The sequence below is a fragment of the Vulpes lagopus genome, chromosome 14 (genome assembly GCF_018345385.1).
Source record: "Vulpes lagopus strain Blue_001 chromosome 14, ASM1834538v1, whole genome shotgun sequence".
Classification (NCBI taxonomy): domain Eukaryota; kingdom Metazoa; phylum Chordata; class Mammalia; order Carnivora; family Canidae; genus Vulpes; species Vulpes lagopus.
The window spans coordinates 10644046-10658112 of record NC_054837.1 but is presented as its reverse complement, the minus strand read 5'-3'; the positions used below and the strand labels follow the sequence as shown (position 1 = coordinate 10658112).

The 14067-nt window shown below is 39.7% G+C and overlaps 1 protein-coding gene across 1 annotated transcript; it reads left to right on the top strand.

Annotated features, from left to right (window-relative positions):
- The first annotated feature begins 6880 nt into the window (after window positions 1-6880).
- LOC121475255 (small integral membrane protein 15-like) lies at window positions 6881-9943 on the top strand. The gene has a single exon (XM_041728389.1). The coding sequence runs from the start codon at window positions 8974-8976 to the stop codon at window positions 9196-9198; it is 225 nt and encodes a 74-aa protein (XP_041584323.1). The 5' UTR covers window positions 6881-8973; the 3' UTR covers window positions 9199-9943.
- The last annotated feature ends 4124 nt before the right edge of the window (window positions 9944-14067 follow it).

Here is a 14067-nt window from a genome sequence, read left to right as displayed (position 1 = left end):
TTTGTTGTTGTTTTTCTTTTTCTTTTTTTTAAAGATTTAGGTATTTTAGAGAAAGAGAGCACATGCGTCCATGTATGTGAGTGCTAGGGTGGCCAGAGGTGGAGCAAAGGGAAAGAGAAACCCAGGTAGATTCCATGCTATGTGCTGAGCCGGATGCAGGGCTTAGTCTCATGACCCTGAGATCATGACCTAAGCCAAAACCAGGAGTTGGATGCTTAACCAACTGAGCCATCTAGGTGCCCCTGTTGTTTTTCTTTTTGAAAAAATAAGGACTGTGTGTTCATTTTGGAGTTTGGTGTTCTGTTTGCTTTGGCAGCAGGTTAAATTTTGACACCCAGGAGGCTATCCTGGGAGAATGCCAGTACTTTGAAATAGCACAGTTACTGATAAGATTTTAAGCTACTGTTCCAGGCCAGTTACTGGCTAAACCCTCAGAAAAACACTGAGAACACACAGATGTCTTGTTGGTCTTCAGACACAAACACTTACATGGTGCTTTGTTCAGGTAACTTTTATAGAGATGTCATCAGCTCAGCTTAAACAACCCAGCATGGGTGCTCCTGGCCCATGAAAAAGCCCACCATTCTGATCTTTGTAGCCTAGAAACCCTAGTGGTTCTGCATTTGGCAAAAGTAATCTAATATTAAAAGATAATTTTAGAGAATTTTGGTGGCCAACATATGTGGCTCCTACATTGGCTTCATAAGCAGTTTTGTGGTGATTAGCAGGGACAGATTCTTACGCATTTGTTAGAGCATCTCAGCATGCAATGGCACAGCCATGGTTTCTGATGGAACAAAAGTAGAGAGGACAAGGTATGTAAAGTGAATAGCTGACAAAAACACAAGTTGGAAAAGCAAACTTGAAGTCAAATACTGAAAAGAGGTCTTGCCAGGGGTTCAGTGTAAGGATGAACTTCAACAAACTAAGAGGAAAAGGGATTGATTGATTAATTGACCTGAGAACATTGCTCATGGGACACGTTTAAGTAATAAAAGAGGAAGAAGAAAATCCAACATATCTATTAACTCTAGGCATCAAGTAGGGATTTTCTAACAAGCTCTATCTTATAATCATGATACTACCTCAATGTAACAGCCCTTGCATATGCTTGTAATAAAGAACTAAAGAATAAGTATCAAGAGTATCGGTCAGATACTGCTGGCACAGAAGTAAGGCTTCAGAGACCCATCCACCAGAGCAAACCCTGTGCCTCTTGCTCCAGTGCCCTCAGCTTCTCTGACACATTGGATGAATGCTAATGGCCCTGCAGGCTGTGCTACCCCAGTAGAGGGGATCCTGGCCTGAGGGCCATTTCAAATGATCTTAATGTGAATAGTTAGAATCCATTTGTTTTAGCTTTGACCAAGAGTTTAACGTACTGTTTCTGATAAAACTGTAACATTGAGTTAGTTATGGAGTGGAATTTCTCTGAAGTGTTTGTGTTTGTAAGTGGAATTCTTTCACATAGACCTTGTGATATCCACTACCTTGCGTGGATTCCTTTCCCTCTTCCTTGCTGCTGACTTCGATTTACAGACATTGATTTATTGGCTTATTACTAATGAATACTATTGAATGATTATAGTGAGTGAGAGCAGTATTTTTCAACATCAGTTTAGGGATCTTGTTAGAATGAAGATCACAAGGCCCACCCTTGTGATTAGAGATTGTTGATTAATTGGTCTGGAGAAAGGCCCAGGAATCTACATGTTAAGCAGTCCCCTTGGCACCCGATCTAGGTAGATCTGATTCAGCAGACCTGAGGCCATGTTGTGATATCCTGGACTGGAATATGTTACTTTAGTATGGTCACAACGTATATTATAGTATATTAAAGTATATTATACTTTATAGCAAATAAGACTTAAATAACACATTATACTTAACACCTGAATTACATCCTGGATCTGAAAGCTGACAAGGTAAGGCTTACCTTGGGAACCATGGAGGAATACCAGTCTTACCTGACTCTATACCCAGTAAAAACCACCTCTAATCTTACCTAAATCCTGAATAGTGAATAGAGTACCCATTTATGGTTTTGTTTTTAATTAAACATTCACAGTAAAAATTTGGAAACTTAAAAATGAACAACATAGGTTTGTAAACAATTTTATATCCTGTATTTTGGGAAGAAAATCTGATATTTTGCATTGAAAGAGCAAATAGTTCTGTGAGGTTTATTATGAAAAACAACCTTCCTATCCTACCTGCCCTTCCTCATTTTCCCTGCTTTGCAGTATTCCCTTTCAGCTGTTGGCTGGTAAGTTTGTATTTGCTACCAGGTCTTAGTTTAAACGTGTGCATGGCTGTTTATTGATGTTTGCATTTTAGGCATTATCTTTTTTCTTTTTTTTTATGATTCTATTTATTTGAGAGGATAGAGAGCACAAGTAGGGAGAGCAGGAGAGGGAGTAGCTAGGAACCCGACTTGGGGCTCGATTCCAGGACCCTGAGATCATGACCTGAGCTGAAGGCAGCTGCTTAACTGACTGAGCCACCCAGAAGCCCCTAGGCATTATCTTTTGACCTCTCTCTCTCTCTCTCTCTCTCTCTCTCTCTCTCTCTCTCTCTCTCTCTCTCGTGCGCGCGCACACGCGTGCGCCTTCCCACCATGCATATACTCCACATCACCTATCTCCCTGATACAATTCTAGTTAAATCCTATTAGGTGTTTGCACTATAACTGGGTATTTAAATCAAAGCTGAGCCATGTAGTGAATGAGATTATCTTCCCTACAGAACTTTGTTTTCCCTAGATTTAGTCCTCTTCTTGCATTTTATTAGTTATTAACTTAGTTTTCTGTCCACTTGTCACTAACTCAACATGAGTTCCCCTAAGGACTTTAACATCCTCCATTTTATCAATTTCTCTCTCTTTTTAAGATTTTATTTGACAGAGCACTGCACAAGGCGGGAAGGGGCAGAGGGAGAAGCAGGCTCCCCACTGAGCAGGGAGCCCAACACAGGACCAGATCCCAGGACTCCGAGATCATGACCTGAGCTGACGGCAGATGCTTACCTGACTCAGGCACCCCTGTTTCATCAATTTCTTGACCTGCATCTATCTGGACTGGCTCTCCCTTGTGCCTAATATATTGCTGTCATTATGGGTTCTTCCAAGCTGAATCTCCTGTTTTCTGTGTAACCTCTTCCCTTTGGTTTATTACCTCATTCTGATGGCGTGCTTGCAGTAAAACAGGTACATGGAAAGTTTGAGAGAATCACATGTCTGAAAAATGTCTCCTCTCCTAGTTGATCAAGTGTGTAGTTCTAGTTAGGAATTTGTTTTCCTTTACAATTTTGAAGGCATTACTCTTCACCTACCAGCTAGTGTTGCTGTTAGAGGAGACAGGCCATTCTGAGTCCTGGTTCTTTGTATGTGACTCTCCATTCTGTCCTCTGTGTTCTGAAATTTCACAGGGACTTGTCTTGGTGATGATTTGTTTTCATGCATTGTGCTAGGCTATTGTTGAACCCTTTCAAAATGGACTCTGGTCCTTCACTTCTGGGAAACTTTCTTGCATTAGTTGTTAATGATTTCCTTCCTTTAATTTTCTGGCTTTTCTTTCTGAAAGTCCTGTTCTTCAGATATTGGATCTCTTGGACTTATCTTGTTTTGCCCAAGATTGCGAATCTGAGAAACCACCAAGGAGCCGACACCGATGCAAGCACACGAGGGTTTATTAGCAAGCTCGAGCTTGGGTCCAAGTATACCCAAGTATACCCACTTCAGGGTCCAAGGAGCAGGGACTTGGACCCCGAAGTGGGTTACAGCTGGTTTTTTTATAGGCTGGTCTAGGGGATTTTCAGAAGGGGTGGAGGAATTTCTCAAGTTCTGTTTACATTCTGATGTGGGGCTTTCAAGGGCATTGAGCTCTGTTCTCATTCTAATATGGGACTTGCTACCAAGGGTGTGGGCCCTGTTGTCTTTCTGATATGGGATTCTCTGCCGAGGGCAATTCTGAGCTGTTGTCTTTCTGATATAGAATTATCTGCAGAGGACATGGAGGACATTCTGCAGTTTTTCCTATAAAGTTCAGTTCTTATTCACAGGGTCCTAAGATGGCTGTACTTGTGCTAATGCTAAACTTGAGGTGGAATGGCCTTGATTTTTCTTGGCCTCCACAGTCTCTTGTTTTCTTATTTTTTCTATCCCTACCACCTCCCATTTTCTTGTTTTTAATCTTTATGGAAGATTTCCCAAGTTGATTCTCTAAGTGTTCCTTTTTTTGTTTTTTTCCCCAAATTAGGAACTTGGTCCATGATTGCAGTATCTTATCTCTGAGGACGTTAATATACTTTGCTGTAGCTTTCATCTTCCTGCATGATATTTTCCTTCCTTTTTCTGTTTTCCTTTTTTGTCTTTCATGTTACAGACTTTCCTTAGCTGCCTGGCAATCATTGGTAGCCTGCTTATATTTACAGGTGGGATATTAAGAATATGTGTTTGTAAGTTGAGCTGATTGAACTTTTTTTGATAAATCCCTAATGTCCATACTACTTTTAGGACTTTCCTCTTGGGCTGGTCAGGTTCCCTGAAAGAAACTTCTAGTCTCCTGTCTGGAGGATTTACCTTGAATTGCTGTCCTTGTGGGAGCTCAGTGAAGAAAGAGGACTAGGGAGCTTCAGCTTTCTAGTACACCCAGATTCATTTGTCTTCCAGATCTGGGAAGGCCCCCTACCCAGAAACCTACCCCCTCTAGAGAAAAAGCTTCCAAGTTTTTGCCATGGTTGGGGAGGAGCAATCTCAAGATCACATGGAGGTCTAAATATTGAAGCACATTCTCTTTTTTAAAAACGTATTTTGTTTGAAAATATATTAGTCTAAAATGGGAAACAACTTGGCAAGATAAGATACAGAGCAGAAAGTGATGTCAGAAAGCTAGACTAAGACTTAAGGGATGGATTCTGGTTCTGATTACCTCCACTACCACTTGGCTCCAGGCCTCTTGTTTGTTACCTATACAAGGGAGGGTTTAGATTCAGTTCATTCATTGATACAATCTCAATCTCTACGCTCACCTACTGGGTATTCCATAAGCTTAAAAAAACATGTAGGAATTTTTTCTGCCTCTGGTCAAAAGGAGGTCAGTGCCTGGATTTAGTCTCATGCCTGAAAATTAAACAAAATTCAAACATTGAAGGAAAGCAATCTCTAAAAGATGGGAAACAAATGAGATGGACTTATTACTGCCTTGTGAGAGTTTCTGGACAGTAGAACAGAGAGGGGAAACTGAAGTGGACCCTATCAATCTACCTAGGTTGAAAGGTCTGAGCTAGGAGTTCGGAGAGGTTGAGGCAGCTCGTGTTCATGAGACAGAGTGCCAGAATAAAGCTGCATGAGCACCTAGGAGATCTGTGGGAGGGTCCTCCTGAGTACTCAGAATCCTGGTCAGCACGAGAGTGTGAAGAAACTAATCAGGGTCAGGGAAAGAATTACTAAGGATAACCGTGCATGGCATTACACAAGACTGGGAATTGTTCCTGTTCCCATCAGCCAAAAACAAAAAAATACTGGGTAGACCATTCTTTGAAAATGTACCAAGGGGGTCACCTTGGTGGCTCAGCAGTTGAGTGTCTGCCTTCAGCTCAGGGCGTGATCCTGGGGTCCTGGGATCGAGTCCTACATCGGGCTCCCTGCATGGAGCCTGCTTTCCTTCTGCCTGTGTTTCAGCCTCTGCCTCTCTGTGTCTCTCATGAATAAATAAATTTAAAAAAAGAAAATGTATACGGATTTTGTTTTAATTAGGTGTAGTAAAGTGACAGGCATGGAGACAACTGCCTTGAAAGAATATGATTACAATTTCCAAGAAGAGGGAGCATGCCATGCCTTTCAAGGTCACATGAAAAAGCCCCAGAGTAGATCAGAAGACAGTAGGAGTAAGAAGAGAGCATGACCCAGAGCCCTTGTGGTTTCCATGGAAAAAAGAATGGGCAACATAAGGTAAGCAAGTTTGAGTAAGCTTAGAATTGGTTAATTCAAATAAATTCAGAGGGTTCTTGGCTACAGAAGTGGTCCTAGTTGTCCATAACCTGGCACTGGCATGACTTAGAGAAAATACTGGTTTGTTGTGTCAGAATTAGGTAAAGGTGGTTGGAATTACAGTTTGATTAGTAAGTTTGTATACAAAAGGCATGCTCTGCAGGTGAATTGTTTACTGTCTAGGAATTAACCAACTCTGGGAGGACAGTCTCCAGGATCAGCAAGGCCCCAAGACTCAAAGCATCATAAAAACAGATTTTAAAGCATTAAAAAACTTTTTTAAACAAAAAGAATAATAATAAAAAAAATAAGATATCCAGGAAAATCTTGCCTCATAAATGAGAAATAATTAGCCCTGGACTGAGCACTGATCAGGACCCAATTAACAAAGTATAAAAATAAAAAAAAAATTTTTTAAAGGACTTGAAAGGATCAAACTGTTTTCAATTAGCTGTATCCTAGAACAAAACTCAAAAAGATTTATAGGCAAATAAAAATGCCCGGCACCTTACAAGATAAAATTCTGGCATCCAATCAAAGATTACCAGCATGCAAAGGCAGAAAAGCACAATCAATAATGAGAATAATCAAAGCAGATCTTAAACTGACCCAATTGTTACAGTTAGCAGAGGACATTAAACATTATTTTAACTATTTCATATATTCAAAAAATTAAGGAAGCGGTGCCTGGGTGGCTCGGCAGGCTGAACGTCTGAATCTTGGTTTTGACTCAGGTCATGATTTTAGGGGTGTAAGATTGAGCCCTGCGTTGGGCTCCTTGCTCTCATGAAGTCTGCTTGAGATTCTCTTCCTCTCCCTGCTCCTTCTCCCACTTGTGCATTCTCTTTTTCTCTCTCTAAATGAATAAAATCTTAATTTAAAGAAAAAAGAGGCATGGATGATTTAAAAATATAAGGAGGGAAGGGAGGAGAAAGAAGGAAAAGGAAGAAACTTCAAATTGCACTTATAGCTGGATGAGATTAACAGCAGATTAGATGCTGCTGGAAAAAAAAAAAAGATTAGTGAGCTTTAAGGCATAACTATAGAAACTACCCAAAATGAAATGTAGAGGGAAAAAAAAAAAAAAAACTACAAAAGAAGAAAACTGAGACAGCTTCAAGTGACCTAATCTATGTGGGGCTAGAGTCCCTGAAGGAGAGGTGATGATAGGGACAGAAAAATTATTTGAAGCATTTGAAGAGATAAATGGCCAAAAACTTTCCAAACTTGATGAGCAATTATAAGCCCACAGATCCAAGAAGCTAAATGAACTTCAAGTACAAGAAATATGAAGAAAATGATACTAAAGCATAGCATAACTCAAAACCAGTGAAGAGAAAACATCTTAAAAAGCAGCTAGAGAAAAAAAAATGTCATCATCAAGGAACAATGTTAAGGATGACATTACTCATTGGAAAGAGTGCAAGCACAAAGATAGTGAAGTAACATCTTTAAAGTACTGACAGAAAAGGAAAAAAAACCTGTTAATCTAATATGCAGTACTTGAGAAAAAGCATCTATTAGAAATGAAGGCAAAATAAAGATGTTTTCAGACCTACAAAGGCTGAAAAAAAAATTCATCACCAGGAGGCCTGCTATACAAAATATGTTAAAGCACATCCTTTGGGCATTAGGAAAAGTATACCAGATGGAAATCTATTATCTACACAAAGGAGAGAAGATTGTGTTATGGGGCTTCTAACATATGTAAAAGTAAAATGCATGACAATATTAGCATAAAGACCAAGAAGGGAGAAAGGAAAGTATACTATTATAAAATTCTTACATTAAAGGTGATATATTACTTGAAGGTAGACTGTAATAGATTAAAGATATATAAATCCCAAACAACTCAGAAGTAACAAGAGAAGCCAACACTCAAATGTCCATCAGCTGATAAATGGATAAACAAAATGGTATATCCACACGATGAGATACTATTTAGCTATAAAAAGAATTACTGGTCCATGCTACAACATGAATGCACTCTGAAAACATGCTAAGAGGAAGAAGCCAGACACAAAGGCCATGTACGATTCCATTTATATGAAATGCTCAGATTAGGCAAATTGGTAGAGACAAAGCAGATTCGTGGTTGCCAGAGACTGGGGAAGGGAGAATAAGGAGTGCCTGCTTGATGGCTATGGGATTTCTTTTATGGGCAAATGAAAACGTTCTGTAATTAGTGAGGATGGTTGCACAACATGGAGAATGTGCTAAACGCCCCTGAATTGTGCACTTTAAAATGGTGGGACGCCTGGCTGTCTCATTGGGTAGAGTGTGCAACTCTTGATCTCTGAGCCCTCTGTTGAGGGTAGAGATTACTTAAAAATAAAATCTAATAAGAAATGGTTAAAATGGGGAATTTTGTATTATATGGATTTTTCCTCAATTAAAAAAGTTAAGCCAACAAAAGGAGATTTATGATGGATTCATAAATATTCTAAAAGAAGGCAGAAAAAGGAAGAAAGGAACAAAGAACAGATGGGACAAATAGAAAATAAGTAGCAAGATAATGGGCCATCAATAATGGCCTCTTAAGGGGTCTGAGCCCATGGTCCCAGCTGTGATGTAGGAGAGGTAGGTGGTTTTGCCCCAGTACCCAGCAGAGGCAACCATTTCCAGGCAGACCTGAGGCGTGCTGGAGGCTGAAGGGTGGGTGAACACGGCCCCTGAGGGGCGGTGGCTGGATAGAGTAGAGAAGGAAGAATGAGCAAGCGGGAAAACAAAGGATGGAAGGGACATGCTGATACTAGTGAAGTATCATCAGCTGCAGCTTCAGGAGCCGAGAGCATCTGGTTTGGAGATCTAGTCCAGGGGACACCTTGCGGAAAGAAGATACAGAATTTAAACCTTGTCTCACAAGTGTATGGTAGAGCCAAAGAAGACAAGCAGCCAAGGGTCAACCGAAATTGTAATCGGCTCACTAATAATCTCAGGACAAAGTTGGAGATCACTGTGACTCAAACATAAGACTTAGAAGGATGTTTGCTCTAAATGCTTGGGCTGAGTATGTTGTGGAATGGTCTGCACAGGACCCATATGGCTTCCTTACAACAGTTGTTTTGGCTCTTATTTCATTGTTTCTAGCAAATGCCATGCTGCCCTGGAAATTGGCCAAGATGATTGAGACCAGGGAAAAGGAACAAAAGAAGAAGCAAAAACGTCAAGAAAATATTGCAAAAGCTAAACGACTAAAAAAGAATTGAAAGAATGAACAGGCTCTTACAACCCGAGGAGAATCATTTGGAAAATTACACAGCTTTGGAGGGATCTACTAAGGTTTCTTTTCTGTTTTTTTTTTTTTTTTATGACAATAATTTGTAGTAAATAAAGTCTGAGCATATCAAAGAATCATGTTAGTTTTGACTTTTACTGCAGCAACTTTTAGGCTTTGGCACAGAAGTCTATTGATGGTTTTTGTAAATTGGCATTCATTATGCTATAAATTCTTTATAACTGACTTAGACATTTGCCATTTTGCAATTTATGTACTGTAATGAAAACATACTGTGGAGGATGACTGTGCATTAGGAACTCTAGTCAAATAATAGCTTAGGTTGAAGTCCTGTCCTGGACAAAGGGAATTAAGAATGTAAAAACCAGAACTATCTTGAGGTGAAAAGTTTGCTTTGGCTTAAAAGGCATATAGTATATTAATGACATCTTTTATCATTGTGGCTTATTTCTTGGAATTGAATCATTTCTGGCTTTCTCAAAGCCAAATATTAACCAATGATTATTTCTGCTCATTTTTTGGCCTTTGAGGTAATTATCAGACATTATGCATTTTTGGAAATCAATTTTATGAAGAATTCTCTTATTAACTATGTAGAACACCACCTGCTGGATATAACAATTTTTGTACTTATGAACACTGCCATTTTTAAGAGGTATCTTGTTGAAAAAAAATAGCACCAGGATGTAAAGATTGCAGTAAAAATGTGAACCTTGTGCTACTTTGGAACCAAGTCATTCTTTCTTGTGTTAAGAAATGTTGTTAACAGATGTTGTTGTTGGATGTGGAGAAAGGGGAACCCTCTTATGCTACTGGTGGGAATGCAAACTGGTGCAGCCATTCTGCAAAACAGTATGGATGTTCCTCAAAAAGTTAAAAATAGGGGCACATGGGTGGCTCAGAGGTTGAGCATCTGCCTTCAGCTCAGGTTGTGATCCTGGGGTCCTGGGATCAAGTCTTGCATCAGGCTCCCCGCAGAGAGCCTGTTTCTCTCTCTGCCTATGTCTCTGCCTTTCTCTTTGTGTCTCTCATGAACGAATAAATACAATATATATTTTTTAAAGTTAAAAATAAAACAACCTCTGACTATTGTACTATTTACTCAAAGAATACAAAAATACAAATTTGAAGGGGTACTTACCTCCCGATGTTTATAGCAGCATTATCAACAAGAACCAAACTATGGAAAGAGCCCAAATGTCCATCGACTGATGAATGGATAAAGAAGATAGGGTATATATACACAATTGAATATTACTCAGTCATCAAAAAGAATTAAATCTTGCCATTTACAATGATGTGAATGGAGCTAGAGTGTATTATGCTAAGCGAAATAAGTCAGAGCAAGACAGATACCATGTGATTTCACTCATGTGGAATTTAAGAAACAAAACAGATGAACATATGGGAAGGAAAAAAAAACAGAGAGGGAAGCAAACCATAAGAGACTCTTAATGATACAGAATAAACTAGGGGTTGTAGAGGAAGGTGGGTGGAAGATGGGCTAAATGGGTGATGGGTATTAAGGAGAGCAAAGGTTATGATGAACACTGGGTAATATATGTAAATGATGAATCACTAAATTCTACTGAAACCACTACACTAATGTTAACTAACTAGGGGCAGCCCCGGTGGCGCAGCAGTTTAGCGCTGCCTGCAGCCCAGGGCGTGATCCTGGAGACCCAGGATCGAGTCCCACGTCGGGCTCCCTGCATGGAGCCCGCTTCACTCTCTGCCTCTCTCTCTCTCTGAATGAATAAATAAATAAATCTAAAGAAAAAAAATTAACTAACTAGAATTAAATAAAAAATTAAATAAAAAAGCAGGACCCAACTACATACTACCAGTAAACACACTTTATTTTTTAAAATATTTTATTTATTTGAGAAAGGAAGAGGGGAGGAGAGCACAGAGGGAGAGGGTGAGGGAGAAGCAGATGCCCTGCTGAGCAGAGAGCCCTGTGTGGACTCAGTCCCAGGACCCTGAGATCATGACCTAAGCCAAAGGCAAACTCTTAACCTCCTGAGCCACCCAGTCACCCAAGAAACACACTTTTTAAAAAAATATATATTTTATTTATTTATTAGAGACACACACAGAAAGAGAGGCCAAGACACAGGCAGAGGGAGAAGCAGGCCCCATGCAGGGAGCCTGACATGGGACTCGATCCTGGGTCTCCAGGATCAGGCCCTGGGCTGAAGGCGGCGCTAAACCGCTGAGCCAACAGGGCTGCCCAAGAAACACACTTTAAATATAAAGACACAGGGATCCCTGGGTGGCGCAGCGGTTTGGCACCTGCCTTTGGCCCAGGGTGCGATCCTGGAGACCCGGGATCGAATCCCACGTCGGGCTCCCGGTGCATGGGCCTGCTTCTGCCTCTGGCTCTGTCTCTCCTTCTGTCTCTCAAGAATAAATAAATAAAATCTTTTAAAAAAAATAAATATAAAGACACAAATAGGTTAAAAGTAAAAGGGTGGAAAAAGATAATACCATTGCTAACAACTAATCAAAAGAAAGCTAGAGTAGCTCTAGCTACATTAATAGTAGACAAGTAGGTTTCAGAGCAAGAAGTCTTGCCAAGGATAATGGTCATTTCCTAATGATGACAGAGTCAGTTATTCATGGAGCCATAAAAATCTTAAACATTTATGCATCTAATAAAAAGCTTCAAAATACCTGATGCAAAAAATGCAACAAAAAATAGACAAATCTAATTACAGTCAGAGGTTTCAGTTCCCCTCTCAATAATCAATAGCTCAAGTAGAAAGTCAGCAGGGTATAGTAGTCAACTTTATTTTGATTAACACTTAATAGAACCACTCAACAACAGCAAAAATTCTTCTCAAGTACACATTCTTCTCAAGCACACACAGAACATTTACCAAAATTCAAAAGGCTTCAAAGCCATACTAACTATGTTGTCTGACCACAAATAAATTAAATTAAATTAGAAGTCATTAGCAGAAAGATCCTTGGAAAATCTCTAAATATTTGGAAACACAATAACATAACACACTTCTAAGTAACCCATGGATCAAAGAAGAAGCCAAAAGAGAAATTAGTTGTTTGAACTTTTACTTTATTTATTTATTTATTTATTTATTTATTTATTTATTTATTTTCAGGATTTTATTTACTTGAGAGAGAGTGTGGGTTTGTGCTCCACCAAGAGCGGGCAGAGGGGGAGGGACAGAGGGAAAGGGAGAAGCAGGCTCCCTTAACCGACTGAGCCACCCAGGCACCCCTGTATTGTATTTTTAAATAATCCTTCATTGTAGTACAACTGAAATAAAAGTGGACATAATAATTGTTACAATTTATTTTATTTTATTTTTTTAAATATTTTATTTATTCACTCATGAGAGACAGAGAGAGAGAGAGAGAGAAAGAGATAGGCAAAGACACAGGCAGAGGGAGAATCAAGCTCCACGCAGGGAGCCCGACACGGGACTCGATCCCTGGACTCAAGAATTATGCTCTAGAAAAAAAAAAAAAAAAAGAATTATGCTCTAGGCTGAAGGCAGGCACTTAACCACTGAGCCACCCAGGGATCCCCACAATTTATTTTTTTATGTTTATTTTATTTTAATTTGTTAGAGTGGGCACATGTGCCTGCGTGCCTGTGCATGTGGGAGGAGGGGCAGAAGGAGAGAATCTGCAAGTGCATTCCTGGCTCAGTGCACAGCCCGAAGGGGCCTCCATCTCAGTTTCATGACCCTTTTCATGATCATGAGATCATGACCTAAGCGGAAGAAACCAAGAATCAGAAGCTTAACCTACTAAGCCACCCAGGTGCCCCAACAAGTGTTACAATTTAAAATGTACAATATGGTGACATTTTGACTTTCATGAAACCACCACCACCACAATCAAGACAGTAAAGATACCTGTCATTTCCAAAAATTTCCTTGTACCCCTTGATAATGCCTCCTTTCTGCCCCTCCCTGCCCACTCCCTTCCAAGCAGGAAGGACTTTGACCTGCTTGCTGCCCCTATAGATTAGTTTGCATTTTCTAGAGGTGTTTTTTTAAAGTTCATTTATTTATTTATTCTTTTAGTAATCTCTACACTGATGTGGGGCTTGAACTCACGACCCTGAGATCAAGTGTCACGTTCTTCTTACTGACAGCCAGGCACCCCTACGGCTTTAGATATATGCAAAAATATGGGATGTATTCTTTTATATTTCTTTCACTCAGCGTAATTATTTTGAGACTCCCACGATGTTGGATATATCGATTCCTCTTAATTGTTGAGTTGTATTTTATTGGATGGATGTACCACCATTTGTGGACATTTGGGTTGTTTCCACTTTTTAGCTATTACAAATAAAGCTGCTATGAATAGTCATATACAAGGTCTTGCATGAACATATATTTCATTTTCTCTGGGGTAGTAGCATCTCACTATGGTTTTCTTGTAATATCTTTCTTTGCCTGCATGGTTTTGCTTATCAGGGTAATTCTGGTCCCATAAAATGAGTTATTTCCTTCTCTTTAATTTTTTTGGAAGAGTTTGTGGAGAATTGATACTATTTCTTCCTTAAATATTTGGTAAAATTCCTCAGTGAAGGCAAACAGACCTGAAATTTTCTTTGTAGAGAGTTTTCAACTACAATTCCAGTTTCTCTAATAGATATAGGACTATTTGGGCAGCCCTGGTGGCTTAGAGGTTTAGTACCGCCTTCAGGCCAGGGCGTGATCCTGGGGCCCCAGAATCGAGTCCCACGTCGGGGTCCCTGTGTGGAGCCTGCTTCTCCCTCTGCCTGTGTCTCTGCCTCTCTCTCTCTCATGAATAAATAAATAAAATCTTTTAAAAAAATAGATATAGGACTATTCAG